Source organism: Pygoscelis adeliae, unplaced genomic scaffold, assembly GCF_000699105.1.
Source record: "Pygoscelis adeliae isolate BGI_AS28 unplaced genomic scaffold, ASM69910v1 Scaffold7, whole genome shotgun sequence".
NCBI classification, from domain to species: Eukaryota; Metazoa; Chordata; class Aves; order Sphenisciformes; family Spheniscidae; genus Pygoscelis; species Pygoscelis adeliae.
This window is the reverse complement of record NW_008825268.1, coordinates 3,127,935-3,146,317: the sequence shown is the minus strand read 5'-3', so window position 1 is coordinate 3,146,317 and position 18,383 is coordinate 3,127,935. Positions and strand designations below refer to the sequence as shown.

The 18,383-nt window shown below is 41.6% G+C and overlaps 1 protein-coding gene across 3 annotated transcripts in view; it reads left to right on the top strand.

Annotated features, from left to right (window-relative positions):
• MAP2 (microtubule-associated protein 2) overlaps nt 1–18,383 on the top strand; it is a 73,058-nt gene that overhangs the window by 43,475 nt on the left and 11,200 nt on the right. For 2 of the 3 annotated variants that reach the window (XM_009329656.1, XM_009329655.1), the window contains exons 4-6: nt 3,587–3,648; nt 9,282–9,435; nt 11,691–12,034. In XM_009329656.1, the coding sequence (XP_009327931.1) occupies nt 3,587–3,648; nt 9,282–9,435; nt 11,691–12,034 (560 nt within the window). Of the gene's footprint in view, nt 1–3,586; nt 3,649–7,707; nt 7,894–9,281; nt 9,436–11,690; nt 12,035–18,383 lie in introns of all 3 variants that reach the window. The other variant, XM_009329654.1, reaches the window with a different exon arrangement.

Here is an 18,383-nt window from a genome sequence, read left to right as displayed (position 1 = left end):
AAACCAACACTTTCAGCATTTTCATCATATTTTACTTGTTGTTACTGTGAGTTCAGGGTGGAATGATTAACATCTTGACTTTTCTGGTGATCTTAAAAGAAAAAAAAAATTTGCTAAAAGAGGCTAGGTTTTCTGTCATGTAACATAGCCGCATGCTGCAGTGCGGTTGTTCCTGAGTGAAACTAGGGCTATTAAGAGAAGAACCATGCACAGCAATGCAGAACTACATAGGCCTCTCTTCTCGTGGCTTAGAAATTAAGAACAGGATTTATTACCCATCCTATAGTTAAACAGTGCAGTACCAAAAGTGTTCCTAAGAAGTCGCTCCCATCCAGTTTTGCACCAATGAGTCACTCCTGTTCTAAATTTAGACCAGTCTCAGTATGGAGGTCTGACTAATGAAAATACAGCAAAAGCATAGTTATATGAGGGTAGCTTTAATATCATGCCTCAACCGTATGATGTATTGTCTCCTGGTTGTATTCCATTAGGACAACACAACTAAATACTCGGTCCCATTGCCTTGCTCCTGTGAGGGAATCTGGCGCGTTTACTTCCCCACCTCACGAGAAATGGAGCCAGGGAAGGAAAGGCGGAGCCAGGGAAGGAAAGGCTGATCCAGGCCCCTCTGTGATGCAGTGATGGCTTCTCCTCAGTTCACAGTCTCTAGGCCATCCTAACTTGCACTCTGGACCAGAACTACCCAAGAGTGAGGAATTTTAAAAAAGGATTAAAACAACTCTTCTTGCTACCTCTTGCTGTTCGCTGAAGCACAGCTTGATCAGCTCAGAAGTTATGACCTATAATTCACATATTCTTTCAAAAGACCCAGGGAGTTCAATAAGTGGTGGAAATGGGGGAAAATAGTGTCAGCTTTGTAGTGTTCTCGACTTCGTCTACACTTCTACAGCCACATGGTCAATGCTGTCTTGCTCTCAGATACTCTACCACCAACTCCTCAGAACTCTTCTGGCCCAGTAGCATCCTGGAGAGGCCTGAGTCATACCGATAGACTCACATAAGGAAATCTGCTCAGTGCCTTAAATGTGTGCTGCCTGGCAACTGACAGAGCTTTTTCTCTCTCACTCTAACACCTAGTGAAGCAGATCTATTAGTCAAAGTGAAAAATGTAATACAAAAATGACCTCCCAGTACATTTAAATCCTGAGATGGAGAGCAACCAAAATAATGGACCCAGATTGATCATAAAATTTGCAGTAATGTGGGTTGAACTTTGAGGTTTGGGCTCTAAAGCAGAGTAGCTTGAACCACACCACAAAGTGAACAAAAATACCTCTTAGACTGTTTCACCACACTCAGCGTTGCTGGAAAATTCACAGTGTCCCTTATTTTCTTTTACCTCACCTTTTTATACTTACTGATGGGACTTGAGGGGAGGCCAAGTGAAAGGATGTCACATAGCACTGCACTCTAAGAGTGTAGGCAGACGTATGTTAACCTACATATCCCTGGGCCTGAACCAGTCACCCATCTCTTTCCAGGATCTGGAATTTAGAGGGATATTGTCTCTCTCACCTTTTTCCTTTTATGTAAAACATAGCACCATTTCTTGAAGCCAGTTTCAACTGTCAGTGTGTCCTATTTGGAATGGTCTTGTCAGCTTTAGTGATACCTCGCCAATGGAACCCCACCAAAAGTCCCTCAGCAGTGTAGTCTATACAACTTTGAGTGTATTGCAGTCAGTTAAAACCTTTGTGTTGCATTTACTGTGACTTTAAAATGAAACATGTCTAGTCATAAGTGTCTACAAAAAAAGTTAGTATTTGCTCATATTTTCTGTGTAGTGGCCTGGGAAATGACATCTTTCCCCTGTTTTCCCCTCAATACCAGACAGAAATTCCCATGTCCCTGTGAGGTAAGCACTGGCAAATACTGGTAACTCTGCAGTGCCATATCCACAAGGGTGGGACTGCTTTTTAAGAGACTCATCCTTGCCATTCGAAAAAGAAACTGCATGGCCAATTCTGAGGAAAGAGTTGTGAAGTCTTTGCCTTGACTGATGTAGTTCGTGAGTGAAACCTCAATATGACTCATGTTTCGTTAGTGGCTGTGAGACGCTGCTGCCATTGTGCCATCAGAGGAGTGTTTACGGTGGCAAGGCCAGGACAATTACCTGGCTATGAGCGGGAGTCACTATGTGATACACTTCTGTTCCTTGTCTTCAATTCCTTGGTCACCCCCTGAGGTAAAACATGATTGTTGTGTGTTTAAACTGGCAGCAGAGCCTGTAGAGATCTTTTGTTCAGATGGAGAAGTTGTGGTGCTTTCAGGTAAGACAGCACAAGCAGCACAGCTATTTTTTCCACTTCATAGTGGTGGCTGGTTAGGGTTCAATACCAAGAGAAGGAGGAAAGAAGCTATTTGTGATTATTTAGAAGAGATGCAAAACAGACCAAAACCAGCAGTAACAGATGTGGTAAGATGTGATGCAGAAGGGCTATGCTGTACTTATCCCTTTTACAAATTCAGAAGAACTGAAGTACACAGTATATATTCTTTTCCTCCTCACAAGTTTTCTCTCCTACTCCTTCAGTTTTAAAAAAACAGCAATGAAATTATATTAAGAGGGCAGAACTAGAGTGGGAAGTGTGGCAGAAAACCAGGGATCTCCTCACCATGCCCAGGAACTGCTCAGGGAAAGGAGAAAATTAATCAGTTCTATCCTGTACAATGTGTTAGCATCGGTTTTACAGTTGGAAGACAGTTGGGTTTACAGCAAAAGGTTGTCATCTGTGACCACTGTCCTACTTCTGCATTTACTAAGGGTATCCTGGCACAGATGCCAAAAGATTTCACATCTAGTTTTTGTGTGGTAAATCACCTCCTGAACAACAGTGTTGGGGTGAAACTAATAACCTGCTTTCTGAAAAGCTGCCCCGTTCCAAAACTTTTCATAAGGATGGAATCTAAGTCAGAGAGAAAAATCTTACCTCAAACCATGTTGTATCAGATAAATGAAATACTGAATTAACATACTTGATGTCCCAGATGTAATTTGAATTGCTAAAGTCTGAGGGCTTAGTTGACCCATGGCACACTGACCTTGTTGACGCACCTAGGATGAGAATTCAACAGTGAATCTCTCTCTTTCCATTAGGAAGGTTGGCTAGTATTTTGAAAAGTGGTGATTTCAGGAGCCTCTTAAGATTTTCATTTGTGGATTACTTAAAGGAGCCTGATTTTTAGAGGACAGTCCTGAAAATCAGGATGCTATGGCATCTGAGGATTGACCTTCAGAACTAGAGCCTCTTATAGTTGTCAACTATTTCTTGAACTTTGTACTGTAGTTTCCAGGCTTCTAGGAACATGAATACAAAATTTTTTAGAAGATTTAGATTTAGAAGATTTGTTTTAAGTGTGTAGAATACTATTTTACCTCAAGTACGATGAATATAGGACATTTTTAAGGCAGGTACATTTCTGCATACAGTTCACTGAGAGTTATTCACAAACTAATTGCTTTGCACAGTAGTTCCAAGGCATTTAATTGTTCTAATAAGTGTACTAAGTGGAAATGCTTATTATTTTTGTTTTTAACTATCAAGTCTTTCTTTGGGTCTCTCAGCAGCAGGTGGTGAAACAAACCAGGCTCCTGGTGTATTTAAACAAGCAAAGGAAAAACTCTCAGTGAGTAAAATCATCTTATCGTTCATCTTTATAATCTCCTTTTGTCCTTATTTCAGATCTTTTTGTGTTAATTCAGTAAGTAATTGTGTGTTCCATTTAAAATTTGTGTTCCATTTAGAATTTTTTTGCCATATTCATTATTCATTTAAAAGGGTAATTAAAACCACCTTTCCTGAATAACCTCTGAATTACAGTCCCAGGTAGTAGATGATGGCGGTTTGCAGATCCGTAGGGGGCACACAGACTCAAAACTGCAGGAGTTGGATGTTGTTCAGCATTTTGAGCCAGGTCATCCGCTGGGATAAACTGTGTACCTTGGCCCTTTCTGCAGCACCTGACTCGTACTGCCACCTTGCTCGATTGCTATGCAGGCACAAACCCTCCCCCAGGACTCACTGGATGTCTTCTGATGCACCATTACATAGTCATGCATTCTGCAGAGTTCATGCCTGTGTAGAAATTATTGGCCAGTAGCATTTTATATGTGATTAAGTGCTTTCTGAATGGCCATTTCCTGGACCGCTGATTTCTGTCTGTGTTTTAACCTGACAGTTACGTGCCCTGCCTTCAGCTGCTCTGCAGCCTGTTCTGCCCCCTGTGTCTGGCTCTCCTCTGCTGAGTTTCCTTCAGCAAATACTGCAGTGCCTCTCCGCCCTGCTCCCATGCTGACCCTATGCTTCCTGTCCCACCACTCCAAAATCACCTCCTTTCATTATTTCCTATGCAACTGTTTTTTACATGACATTGACACATGCTAATTCACATCTGCAGCATGACAATACTTTGTCATTGTTAGCCATCATTAACAATGAAGAAGTTCCTTAGGATTCCTCTGAATTTCCTAATATATTCCATGGCTGATTTGTTTCATCTGTTTAACCAGATCATCAATTATTTGGGGAACAAAAAACTCTGTCTCGTAAAGTGCTGCACATTATTTATGAATTGTAAGAAATGGTTATTGATGATAGCAGCATAACTGATTGGAGGCTTTGGACGAGCTGTGAAATTTAGACCTGAATTCAGCCATGGATTCTGGGATTTCATGTGGTTTTTCAGGTCTGACCCATTTCAGCTCATAACTGGGAAACTGCTCGAGCTTCTTTACTAGTACAGTTAGAAATATCTGGACAGGTTTCCCATCTGAGTCAACAGTATGGTTTATTACTGTCTTTTCTTGGGGGGTGATCAACACTTGCGCAAAAGAAGTCAATACTAGCGCATTTTCAGTCATCTGTGTTCATGGAGTGCTCTAAGTACAAGCACTGCAAAATCATTCTCTGAAGTTACCTGCTTTATATACACCTTTCTTATTCCTGTCCTTTACGTTATGGCAAAGATCAGAAGTCTGTCCCCTGCTTACTTTCTCTCCCTGTTGCCGTGCTTCTCTGATTGCCACACTCACGCATCTTGTGGACATTCTCTCTTCTGTGCCTTGGCTTCACCTCTGTCTTTATAAAGACCTCTCCCTTTTTGTTGTTGTGTTTCTTCCTGATTTTCAGCTTTTATGTCCTTCAAGTGCAGCCTTTTCCTCTCTACTGGTAATGTTAGATCATCCAACCTGGTCAGTTTTGTTATCCATCTTCAAACTACAGTTTACATACTGCTTTGCAGAACAAGTTCAGGAAAGGCTAAGCAGTTCCATCTGCTGGAAGGAGCTGTGTACCTGCGGTAGCGACATGCTGAGAACATTGGTCATGTGTTAGGAACACCTCTGAAATAAAGTGAGGTTGCTGCATCCCAACCTCAGCAATCCCTGGGTCCTGGTCAGGGTTACATAGCTCTTTGTCCTGAGGATAGCTGGTACTTCCAGCAACATGAATTATAACAGAGGTCAAAGGTAATGTGTTGCTAACAGAGAATAAGAATAGTTTTCTGGGTAAAGCACAGGCAGGGATTGTGGCATGTGGTTTCTTTGCTTGCTCTGCCAGCCTTGAGCATGTCACTGAAATCTGGTTGGGCCAGATTCTTCTGCTGTTACTGATGCTAAAAAGTGCCTTGCTCCCTATTAACACTGAGGGGATCTAGACTGTGATAATCTTGGAGCAGTGAATTAGCTCAAGGTCATGCCTTTTCCCCAGCTGTTCCACTGAAAGATCTCAGTCTTGTCCATCTTTAGCATCCCTGTTAGATGCACATATTCCTGGAGGGAACTGTATGCAATATGAGTGAAAAGGACAAGGTCTCTACATTGTGCTTAGAATCTTAATCTGTAAGAGTTTTCCAGTCTCATTAGGGGAAACATTTTGCATGACCTGCAAGTTGAAAAAGGTGAAAACCACTGAATGAACATTTGGGCCTCAAACTGTGCATACTTAGTTATATCTCAAGTTCAGAAAACCGGGTGAAAGGTGTTTGTAGAATGTCTGCTTCTTGGAGCCACCCAACATAGATATCCTGCTTCCACAGAGTTTCAGCATCAATAAACACCTTAGTGGATTTGTAAATATGGCCCAAAGTTTCACAAGTGAATGGGACCCATAAATTCAACTATGACAAATCAAAGTTTGGAGAAGCCTGTGATGTGACAGAAACACATATTGTTCCGTTTCTGTTTAAAATAATTATTCACTGATTTTATTCTGTGTATTCTCAGACAGTGAAATAAGTATTAAAAGAAAGAGATGTAGATATGTTGCAAAACCCATTCTAGGAATATATTCTTGCTAGTAAAGCACTTCCATCCTTTGAACTAATTTCTTGTCTTGCTCAGTAGAGCTACTTGATATGGATGATGATATCCAACAGAAGTCTTCTCAGCTGTGTTGTAAGACTGGGATTGTGTGTTACACAGTTCTGCAACTCTTAATCGTGTTGATGATGTCATGGATGACATTCAGCACACTGGCCTCAGTTTTCTGTAGGCTGGGAATGTAGCCTCAGCCAGATGCCTGTCGGTAGAGAGTTGACAACCCATTCTTTTCTCATTTTCTAACAAAGACAACTTAAGGAGTAACTCAGACACCTTTTTTGAACATTGAGAGAGCTAGGTGACTGACTCAGATCAAATGCCAGATTTTTCATGGCTAAAGTTCTGTACCAAATCCCATTAATTACAGGCCCATTGGGATTGGTCCTATGTGTAACTTCATGCTTGTATGAATACAGAGAGAATCAGGACTACATTGCCAAGATAACAGCCTTGCCATTGTTTTTTGTAGTATCACTTATACCCGTGGGAGGAAAAAAAAGTGTTGCTTAAGCAAGTAGCCCTGTTCTCTTTCGAGGAGAAAGTAGGTGCTCGTAAGTGTCAACAAAGAATTTTCAATCTGTCTTATTGATGTTTAATTGTTCTTTCAATGGGGTATTATCATTATTTAGAATCAGACAAGTATCTGATCACAATGACATATCATGTCAGCCTTTCAACCATATATGGGTTTCCTCATCCCAGGACTCCACATTGTCAGTCTATAATAGAGTGACACCAAATGCACGGAATACAGTGTTTGGGGTGCATTAGGGATTTCGTGTGTACACAGTGGCACAAGAAGCACTACTGTCATGTCATTCTGCTGTTGTGGGAATACTGGTGTAACTTTGTTTTTACAATTCCCACTGTTTTATTCTTTGCTGCAGACTGGAGGGATGTATTTCAAATGCACAACTTAGTTTTAAAGGACTAGGATCTCTTTGTGCTCCTGTAGTTTTGCACTTGCTTCTAATGCAGCCAACCAGCAGTTGTACCAGTTAAATGCCATATCTGGCACCAGTTTTGTCCTATTAACACAAGACAAAAGTAGCATCTGCAGAAAAAGGCACTTGCTAGAATCAGTAACTCTGTCCAGACCCAGATGGTTTCGGTCAAACAACACAGAACTAAAACTTTCATGTGTTTAGTGGTGGATTTGGCAGTGCTAGGTTAACAGTTGGACTCGATGATCTTAAAGGTCTTTTCCAGCCTAAACGATTCTATGATTCTATGCATGTCAGAACTGCATAGACACAGGAAAAGTATTAATTCATAGCTTGGCTTTTTTTTTTTGGTCCATGTTGCATGTGTTTTCCTTTTGTCCAGTTTCATGTTGTGTTTTATTTTGTTTGTTTTCTCATGACTAGACTGCCTCTTTGTCAAAGATTCCTGCCTCAAAGTCTAGAGCAAAGTCATTGCTTCCTCCAAGACCCAGCTCAGCTTGCTCATTAACTACTAAAAGGGCCACTTTTCTCGATACAGACAGTTATTATGTACGGCCTTCCTCAGCAGGCCCAAGAGACTGCTTGCCCTACTCAAAATCAGATGCTAAGGTAAGGTAGCAGAGTTGGTAGAGAGAGTTAGCTTGGAGATGTGTAGGTGAATTCCATGGATCACATTCTCTCCCCACTGAATTTGAGTAATTCTCTGTGAAGCTTATGTGGGATTACTTACATCCAGTGGCAGGAAAACTGATTATCAGGCTACAAGATTTGTGCTACGAAATGGATAAAAACAAAGGACATTCTCCAGAGGAAACATAAGTGAAATAAGTTATAACTAGAAGGATATATCTTCTTTCTATTGATGATATGGATGCTGCTTCATTGACTGCTAAGAAGTTGCACCCATTTGCACGTGGGTAAGTGGCAAAGAACAGCAGTACTAATTTGCCTTCCAAGTTTAAAAAATGTAATTTTCAACCAGTTAATATTCTCTGAAAACAAATTCAGTCCCCAGTGTAGGAGGGTACAGTTCTAATCACCAGCAATAAGGGTGGAAGCCAAATGCTCTAGGAACCTAATTTGGTCTATGCATGGGACCATGTTGAAGAAGTTGCAGTATAAATTTAAAGAGGAGTTTGGCAGTCCATCCTAGCTTCCCCATGTTTACATTTCACTTGTGTTTCAAATCTACTTGATGCTGAGTTGATGACTATCCCCATTTAAAAACTGTTTTCACTATTAACTTTCATTTTCTGTGTAACGCTATGCTTAGTGCGTCTTTTACTGGTTGGGACCATCATCATATTTGCCTTTGGGAGGATTATCTGCTTATGCAAGACTGCCTTTGGCTGCCCAACCCATAAGTTTAAAAATATTCTAACATAGATGTCCATTGCTCTAACCCTGGTAAAAAGAAGGTATCTGCTGATTTCAAAAAGTAAAAAGATGAGTATGGAAGGAAATAAGAGGAGACACCAGGATTAATACTCCTGCACTCAAAAAATAAGCTGTAGCTAAACATTCTTCTCCATTAAAAAATTACAGGTTAGTGTTTGAAAATGCAAAAATCACACATCACCTAACAATATAGTGTGGGGTGTATTTTGTGCACCAGTACTGCAGTTACTTTGCAAGTAAATTTACATAAGAATTTCACACCTGAGTTCCAGAGAATTTTTTTACTTTCAACTTGCACTAAAAAATCCTTGTTCCTTATTAAGAACCAGATGTGGAATCCATCCATATTTAGATCCAAGAGTATCTGTATTTGTCTTAAGTAGCTCAGAAGATGACTATTGGGTGTTTTGATGCATTAAAGAAGCACCAGGGAGCTAAGCAGAGCATGGGAGGTGGCTGGATCCCCACAGCTTCCTGTGTGAGTAGTAAACTGGACCCATAGGGTGAGGTTCCCCCTCTGTATATAGGTTGAGAGAAATCACAGCCCAGAGAGTGAGTTTTGAAAACTAAAACTTCCTTTTTTATTTTGCTACTATTAGGATGGAGTAAGCAAGAGTCCCGAAAAGCGTTCCTCTCTACCAAGACCTTCCTCTATCCTTCCTCCTCGAAGAGGTGTATCAGGAGACCGAGACAGAGAGGAGAACTCTCTCTCCCTCACAGCTTCCCTTTCCTCTTCAGTACGACGGACCACCCGTATGTTTTTTGCATATTAACCCTCTCCTACTGCTGTGAATGTCTCCCATCCTTGTTAGATTTGTCACATTGCCATAGCATCATGTGTCCCTACCTTTTACACAGAGGGGTAGGTCTGGGGTATGCTGTTGGAAATCAGAGCTTCACAAACTGTTTTTGTTCAGATACCAAGTGCTGAGCCACAAGGGCTTGAAACCAGGGACAGGATGCACCCTTTCCATAGTCTGCAGTGCCCAGGACTGCTGTTCAGACTAATTGCTAATATTAGAAAATGCCTTTGCAGGGAGCTCAGAGCTGGGTAAGATATTTAACACAGGGCATTTACAAACAGCAGCAAGAAAAATGAGACAAACCTGAAGTAAGCAATATAAAATATTTTGATGGATCTTGGGAAAGTGAACCTAATCTTATAGTCATTAACTTGCTCTTTCACAGTAATGATCTCCCTGTACTCTAATCCTAGGGTGAAAACTCTGCTGAGAATTGAGATGCTAGCTAGTGGAGTGACTTATTGCAGGAAGTTAGGATAGTAAACCAGCAAGGTCCTTTTATGAGGACCAATGTTATCAAATCACAAGCCAAAAGAAATTACAGAACAAAGATAATTTTACCAAATACCCCCAGAACTTTTAGATAGATTTGCATTCAGCCCAGACCTCAGAACCTGGATGTGGCTCCCTGCTTTCCAATAGGAATTCCTCTGGTTTCTCTCTTTAGAAACCAATCTCAGCCCCTTGTAAGACAGCTTAAGGGAAGTAGATGATTAAATTCTACAAAAAAAAGTCCTTTGAAATTCTTGGGTGATGCTCCAAGGGTAAAACGGAGACCCTTTGTAAGCAGAGTGACCCCCAGCTGGCACAGCAGCCCATTCTGCTGACTAGGAGTCAGAGGCCATTGAGCATTTGCCAATGTGGTGAAGGGCTGGGGAATGAAAAACAAATATACCAAAGCTGCATGGAGCTGGAAAAAAAAAATCATTCCCTTTCTGTCTCAGTTGGTACAGTGGGAAGGTTCTGATTTAGGGTTGGTTTGGAAAGAAAGAAACCGTTCAGGGAAACTGGAGGTGAGAGTGGAGTATGTTCAATCTGTCTAATGAGTCATGTAGAGCAAAGAGTTTCTCCTGGACTTCAGGGGCAGCAGTGCATTGCATTTGGTCCACCACCATTAAACAAACAGAATGATTAACAAATAGTTTAAATAAGATTTTGATTAGTCCCACTGGGTGCTCTAGAGAGGCCCATTGGATTTATAATTCCTGAACGTTTTAAAGGTGAAAACATGTATGGACCCATTCGGCATTGCGGTTCTCAGGCTTTGGGGATTGGTTTGGTCTTTCTCTCCCTGAGTATTCTCAGCAAAGTTTTGCTTTAAGCAGCATATGGAGATATCTTGCCTTCTGTTCATTCATGTTTGAGAGTTACCAGCAGAGCTGGCTGCAGAAAGCACAATGCCACTACTAAACTGATGCTTGTGCTCAGTGAAAAGGACTGTCAATGCCATAAACACTGAATGGAGCTGCTACAAAATGTTACAGTATTTATTTCTTTTTAACTTGCGTGCAGATGTAACTAGAATGTGACTTTTAATCAAGGTTGCCTTCTGTAATTGCTTTCTTTCACTGCACTAATGAAAAATAGCAATTGGAACATGAGGGACATCTGCCCATCCACACAACAGAGCTATGACTTGTTCATCAGCTGAATGCTCACCCAGGGTTCAGCTGCAGACACCAGATTACCAGCAGTGCTATGTGACCAGCAGCAGCCAGGCACTCAGAGTCTTAGTTTCAGGATTACAATCAGAATTTTCCCCACTCCTAGTTTAATGCCCAAATCCATTGAAACTGGTGACAGCATTCTTACTGGCTAGTCAGGTTGTCAGATCAAGTCCCAAAGGTTAGATTCCAAGGGTGCTTCTAGTCCTTTCCCCAAGACGGAAATTTATGTGATATTGTGCCTTGTTTAGTGAGCTTTGCAGGAAGCATAGGTGTTGTGGGAAGCACACCTGTGTTACAGAGCAGAGAGCTCACTCATTGTGTGGGTAGTTTACCAGCTCAGGCACACGTGACAAGGTAACTTCTGGCAGGTTGATTAGCAAAATAAGACACTGAGACAGACATCCAGCTGTTCCAGCACTAGCACAGCCATCTTAGAGCTGTCTCTCGCTTGGCACACGGGGGTGCACTCTTGGGAGGTACAGAGGGAAGAACAGCTGTATTTCTGTGGGTCTAATGCTGTTTTTTTTCTTGCATGTAGGATCAGAGCCAATTCGTAGCAGAACAGGAAAAAGTGGAACTTCTACCCCCACTACTCCTGGCTCCACTGCCATCACTCCAGGGACACCACCAAGCTATGCCTCCCGTACACCAGGCACTCCAGGGACCCCCAGCTACTCCAGAACCCCACACACTCCTGGGACCCCCAAATCTGCCATACTGGTACCTACTGAGAAAAAAGTTGCCATAATTCGCACTCCTCCTAAATCTCCAGCCACTCCGAAGCAGCTACGAGTTATTAATCAGCCTCTACCTGATCTCAAGAACGTCAGGTCCAAAATTGGATCAACAGATAACATCAAATACCAGCCCAAAGGGGGGCAGGTAAGGATTCCACTCTTTATGTTCATCCATATGTGATTTAGTCTTGTGTGCACCTTTGGGATAGGTATGGGATGGGAGCCATTTTGAGTTGCCTTGCAAATGCTGCTTCTGTTGTCCATATACATTGGTTGTTTAAGTGATGTTAAATGGCAGGGGCCAGGACAATCTTCAGAAAAGTATTTTGTCACCTGAAAACTAACAGTGCCTCACTGAGATCAGTTGAAAAATTTGAAACAAGAGTTTGCACTCCATGCCATAGATATATTTCAGCCTGCGTCTCAGCAGTTACTGCTTAGCCTTCATCAATACCAGCAAATGAAAGAGATTTGTTTTAATTCAAGCAAGTTCAAACTCAACCTAGATAGAAGTTAGCAGGATTGAACAGCACCATGACCTTTTCCTGTGTCATTTTACGTGACATGTGCATTGTGTTGGGTGAGAGTTGCAGCCTCCAACCTGGTAAATCCACCCCAAGTTAACAATGATGGGAGGGGACAGATATTAGACTTAACTGTTTTTCTTGCTGCAGGGTTTGAATAAGCAGTAACAGGGCTTAAATTGTATAAACTGGAGAATGTATATAAAATAAGAAGAGGTGAATGTGTAAGGCAGATGAGAATTTTCTGCTCTCACTGTCTGAAAGAACAAGAATTCAGGGACATGTTGATGCAATTAAAAGCTGAAAAAAAGAGATAGTTTCATACCTTGCAGAGTTATGCAATGAAGAGCATTGTCATGAGGATTGCTTTCGGCTAAAGACCGAACATGTGCGTAGGATAGCAAAATCCTCTGTTACTACAGACAGAACTTAGCAAACTTTGGAAAGGACAGTAAACATGTAAGCTTTTAAGCTAAGCAGAAGCTTTTGGAGACTGAAGAAAGATCACATAGGAAGTACCATAAATCTTCATGAGGTATGGTGTTTGTATCTTCCTCTGAAGAGTCTCTGCTTGATGCCCTACCAAGCAGAGCTATGGCCAGAGCTGGAATAGTCTTCTCTCATTTTTGGGCAATGCAGAAATGGTAACACAGATGGCATTAAAAGCCAAAATTATGTTCAAGCAATTTGTTTGTCTTTCTATTTGGAAGAACTGTTGTTATAGCTTACAGGATGAAGCGGTCCATTTAATTAATGTTTAAAGAGTTATGAAACCATTTATAACCTGAAAGAAATCCTATTTTAGTTAGAAACAAAGAGGCTGAATGAGGAAAAAGAATATAGCTTACCAACACTTATGCTAAAAATATGGATAGCCCAGTCTTGTGGGTGTAAACGATTATGTTGATTTATTTTTTGTAAAAAGTACCTGTGCATTTCATATTGATTCTGGACACAACCCCATGATGAAAACACCCAGTGCCCCCAGCTCCCTTTTACTTCCCTGAGATTGCTGAGTTACAGCAGTGGCAATGTGGGTGCTTTATGAAAGGTTCTTCTCAACTACCCCCAAGGACAGAACATCAGGGTGAATAACATGCTCCCCCATTCAGCTGTCCTGAAAACAAGACATTCCAGAAAGCTGGGTTGCACAGTGTTTCCAGATCAGATCCTTCTATATATATCTGAGTTTTGGAGTACAGAGTGGAACATACAGAACACTGAGGTTTGCCTAATGCTGTCTCAGAAAAAAAATAATAAATTGGATCAAAACTTAACATTGCAATCCTATGCCAACCCTATGCAGGTCTTCCAGAGATAAAAAAACAGGCTTATATATTAAACAGTAAGGTATCTCTTAAGCGTTGATCCTGTTTTCATGGTAAGTTAACACATTCAGTGCTTTGCAGGATTTGGACAGTAGCCAGTTACTCGGATAAAGTCAGGAAGATAATGCCTCAGCAAAGGTTCTTCTGCGTTTATCTTGACAAGTGTCTGTGTAATTATTTTGTATGGGAGTCCAACTCCCATTTGACATATTGCGTAGCAGATGGTCAGTGTGCACAGGGGCTCCAGGAGGCTTGGAACACAAATTCAGGCTGTGCATCTGGATTAGCATTCCTCAGAACAAGCCCAGCTGCTGGACATGGGGCTCAAAACCAGCACCATGTTAGCCTATCTTCCTCCTCCTCCCTGCTACTCTCTGTGGACTGTAGCAACCGTACAAGACCAGGGGGCCGCAGCAAATTGTATTTCTTTGTAAACACCATGCCTAGACAGCTATATTTCCTTAGCAGTTCTACAGAGTTGCACGGAGTCTTTGCTGGCTAGTGAAGAATGGCACAGCAGTTGGCATTTCACTCTTTCGGGGATCACAGGGGAAATCTGCTGGGTGGACATAATGTCACTGAAGCTAAAGCATTTTTTTAATTCCCAGTGGTACGTGGCCACTGAGCTGTGGGTTGGGCAAAGAGAGACTCCCTGAGTTTTTCCTTTATGTCTCCTTTATGCCATAGTTGCTCAGTCTAGACAAAAGGTTTTAGGATTAATTCTTTTCCAATTTCGGCAGTTGAATTTTATAGGGTCTGTGAGAGGAACACATGAAAGCTAATTTAATTTCCGTGTGTCTACTCACTTCTTTAATGTCTGGTGGCAGATATTGCACTGGCTGAAATGAGCTGTTATCTGCTATCTGCTTTTAGTGATGATACATGAAACAAACAAAAAGCTGCTCAAGTTTTATAACCTGAACTGGAAGTGCCGATAGCAATAACCACAGGAAAAACAAGCAGACAAAAAGCCACCATATATCTGGACAAGTTAAGTACATAAACATGACATGCAAATCACTAAAGGAATACAGATATGCAGCCCAAAAGTGTCATTTGGAGACAGACAATCCTTTTACCAGAGGCATATCTGAACCTAGCACAAGGTCTTTTCTTAGCTTACAGCTGTCCTAGAGAAAGAAGCCACACTCTGAAACTGCCAGAGGCTGAGGTGTAGAAATGAAGAAGCAGGGGATGTCTGAATGCTAAATAAATCGAGAAATGCAGTGCTTCAGCCTTGAATTTCATCAGAAACTCATCAGACAGCAGACTGATTTTACTGCACGTCTGACTTGCCAGCCACAGAAACAAAGGAGAGAAATCGCTCCGGGGGAGAGCATGCTTCTAGGGGAAGAAGCAAGCTAACTTTGCACTGCATTAAGCTCCTACTAGGAATAGATGGCTTGAGATGTGTTTAATTGGTATTCTGCAGTCTGGAGAAATGAGGGCTTCTCCGCTCTGTGATGCAGCCAGTAGGTGGTTGTCTGGTTTTCTCTTTATAGTAGAGTATGGTGAAATGTATCATTCTTGGCAAACCTCAGAGGTGGCTTGCTCATGGGTATGTCTGCTGGGCCTCAAATGGATTTTCGCACCGCATCAGCTGCGGAGGAAATGCTGTGCTTTCAGAAGTAACCCATTTGCATCTGTTATTTCTCAGACAGCCCAAGGGAAGCATGGGAGAACTGGGGGAAGGGGTTGGAAATCTGTTTCAGATGCCAAGAATGGAGTTTTTCTTTTCTGCTCGGACTTCTTTTTTCTTCTTCAAATTCTGTCTATGGATGTGGTTTGTACCATATCGGAGTACAAAAGTGCACCAATTGAATCATTTCATTACTGACCAGGCAGAGTATTTATAAAGCATCATAGGCCAACAAAGGATAAAGCCAACCTAGATATATTTTAATTTAATCTTAAAATGTATGCACCAAAACTCAGCCATGAGCAAGAACTTCAATGGATGTGAATCAGCATAGCTTCATCGAAGTGAATGGAGCTGTACAAACTAGAATGGCACACATAAGGTTTAAAATATCACTAACTATAGTAACAGCCAGGCACCTTGTAAGAAGTAAGATGACATATAGAAAAATGAAATACCTAAGCCATGTTGAAGATTGAAGTGTTCTTTGAAGGTTTTTGGGAAGATTAAGAGAGGACTTCACCATCTTCCCTAAACTGTAGAAAACAAAGTGCCTTTAGTCATGGGTCAGAAAGTCTAAATAAATTGATGACACAGCTATTCAGTAGAACCTGTCCAGAAACCACAAAAATGCTGGCAAGGAGAATAGACATCTGTATTAAATGATAACAGAGACAGGCACAGGGAAGGATAAGACATCTCAGAGCTGGGCAGAGGAGGAGGCTTGGATGGATATCTGTTGTCTTCTTTGCACAATTTTTTGTTAGCTTCAAAATCGGTTTGGATGGCAGGAGAGATTCCCCCACAGCACACCCCCACCCCCCATCATCACAACTTATGACCCAGTCTGCAGAGAACAGTAGGCTCCTGAAGTGTTCCCTGCCTCAGCTACAGCCTGCCAGGATGCAAAGTCAGTGCAGAGACAGACAGGTCTGGTGGCCTACCAAGAGCTGAGCACCTCCTGGGAGAACTGCAGGTCAAAAGGGTATTTAGCAAGTTCCCCTTGAGATGGCATCTTATAACTCCTCTTCCTCCTGTTTCACATGTCTTTGCTCCACGTTCCAAACACTAATGACAGCCCAAAAATTAATCTGAAGATCTAGATTATATGCTATCGTTGCACCGGTTGATGAAGAGTGTCCTAAAAGGTAGTGGAGAATACAGGCTTAACAAAAAGTGCAGTCTGAGTTGTTACCGGGTCCCATTCTGTCCCCGATCTTCTTCTGGCACATCGTACACTTTTTCTCCAATCCATTGTGATCTGTGACATAAGTGAGCCAACGCTTTGAGAATGTCCCTGCTCAGGACAGTGATGAACATAAATGAGCTATAAGGTTCAAGCTTTGGTGCTTTCCCAAACCAGAGCCACAGGAGGCAGCTGTTTAGGGTGGATTGATGTTGTAACATGGCTGTTGTTAAAGTGCTTAGCTAATGAGAGACTGGAAGGCAATTGTTTCCACACTGTTAGCTGCATTCAGTGGAATAAGTTTGTGCACTTACCGAGTCAACAGTTCATAACTGTAAGATAAATTCATCTCTGTCAGTCTGCTTTTGTTTCCTTTATACATTCCTGGTTTTGTGGATTTACAAGACATTTGAAGGGATTTGTTCTGGACTGAAAATTAGAAACTAATTCGTCCCTTGTTAATTGCAGATCTACAAATGCAAAGAGAACTTAGGAGTTTCAGGCATAACTTCAAAACTCTGTCACAGCTCAAAACCATAATTTTTAAATTTTGGAAATTTAGAATTTTGGCTAATCATTGCAGATTGTACAGAAATAACATCTTGCAGCTCCTGTGTTCAGACTGCACTCATTTAATGGAAGGCTTGCCTGAGTACAGTCTGTACAGTTAAGCCTTGAATTATTTTGGATAAAAAGCAAGATCCTTCTTCCTGACTCATATTTTAGAAAAATGAAGCAATCGTTGCCAGGCTCTAGCAAATTTCTGAAAGTTTCTTGAGGAAGAAAGAAAGTTCTTGTTTGGTGTTGGTGTTTGGTTGGTAGAAATGAGCAGGGAATTGGGACTTTCTGTCCAGATCTGACATTCACTTTCTGTGTGGCTGGGACAGAGTAACATCACTGCTGTGCTTCAACCATCTGTAAAATGTGCAGCACACTCATTGAGGACAAACTGTGAACTACAATCAGGAGGGTCATAAGCTGTCTGATGGGGCTCTAAACTTCCATGGACTACAGTAGCCATAAGTCGATGCTTCTCCCTCTTTTGAAGGCAGTTAGCAGCAGTGCACTGATTTCTGCTAGTTGGATGGGGTGTGTTCGATCTGTCTAGCCTAGAGTTGAAAGTATCACTTTCCGGAGGATTCAGTATCTTTCCACCGACTACAGTGGCAGCTTAAGCAACCAGTTCCAACTCTTAGCTGGCTAATGTTAGAGGAGACAAATCCTGTCCGTGACGTACCATACGTTGTTGGTCTCTTAGGGGAGAAGCTTTATTTTTTTCTGGAGTAGATTGAAATTACCAGGACATAAATTCCTGTGAAAGTCTGAGTCATCCCAGCAGCAAGTTCAGCAGAGGAGGCATTTTCAGCTGAGCCCTAACTAGTCTAGATTTTGGCAATAACATGGGGAAGGTTGTTCTTTTGGGAAAAATGCTCAGGCAATACATAGTCTGGATCAGAGTTCCTTAGTCATATAATAGTGTTCTGTCTTCCATGGAAAGGCGAGGAAAAGAGTTTATTTTGCTAGATGGGAAAGGGCAGGAAAGGAAGGGATAAAAACCTTAGCTTTTATCTTGGAAATTTGGATTTGAACAATAAAAAGAAATGCTAAGGGACATACCTGCTGAGCTTTGGGAAAGCCAGCTTGTATAACGAGATAAACACAAGATATTGTTTCGAACTTGAACTGAACAACCTAATTTTCTCCATTATGCTGGAGTAAAGAAAATCCAGACATAGTGACTCAAAACTCATCCCTTCTTAAAGATAAGGAAACTGATTTGAAAACTGCGATACGTGATGCTAAATACTTGATATTTG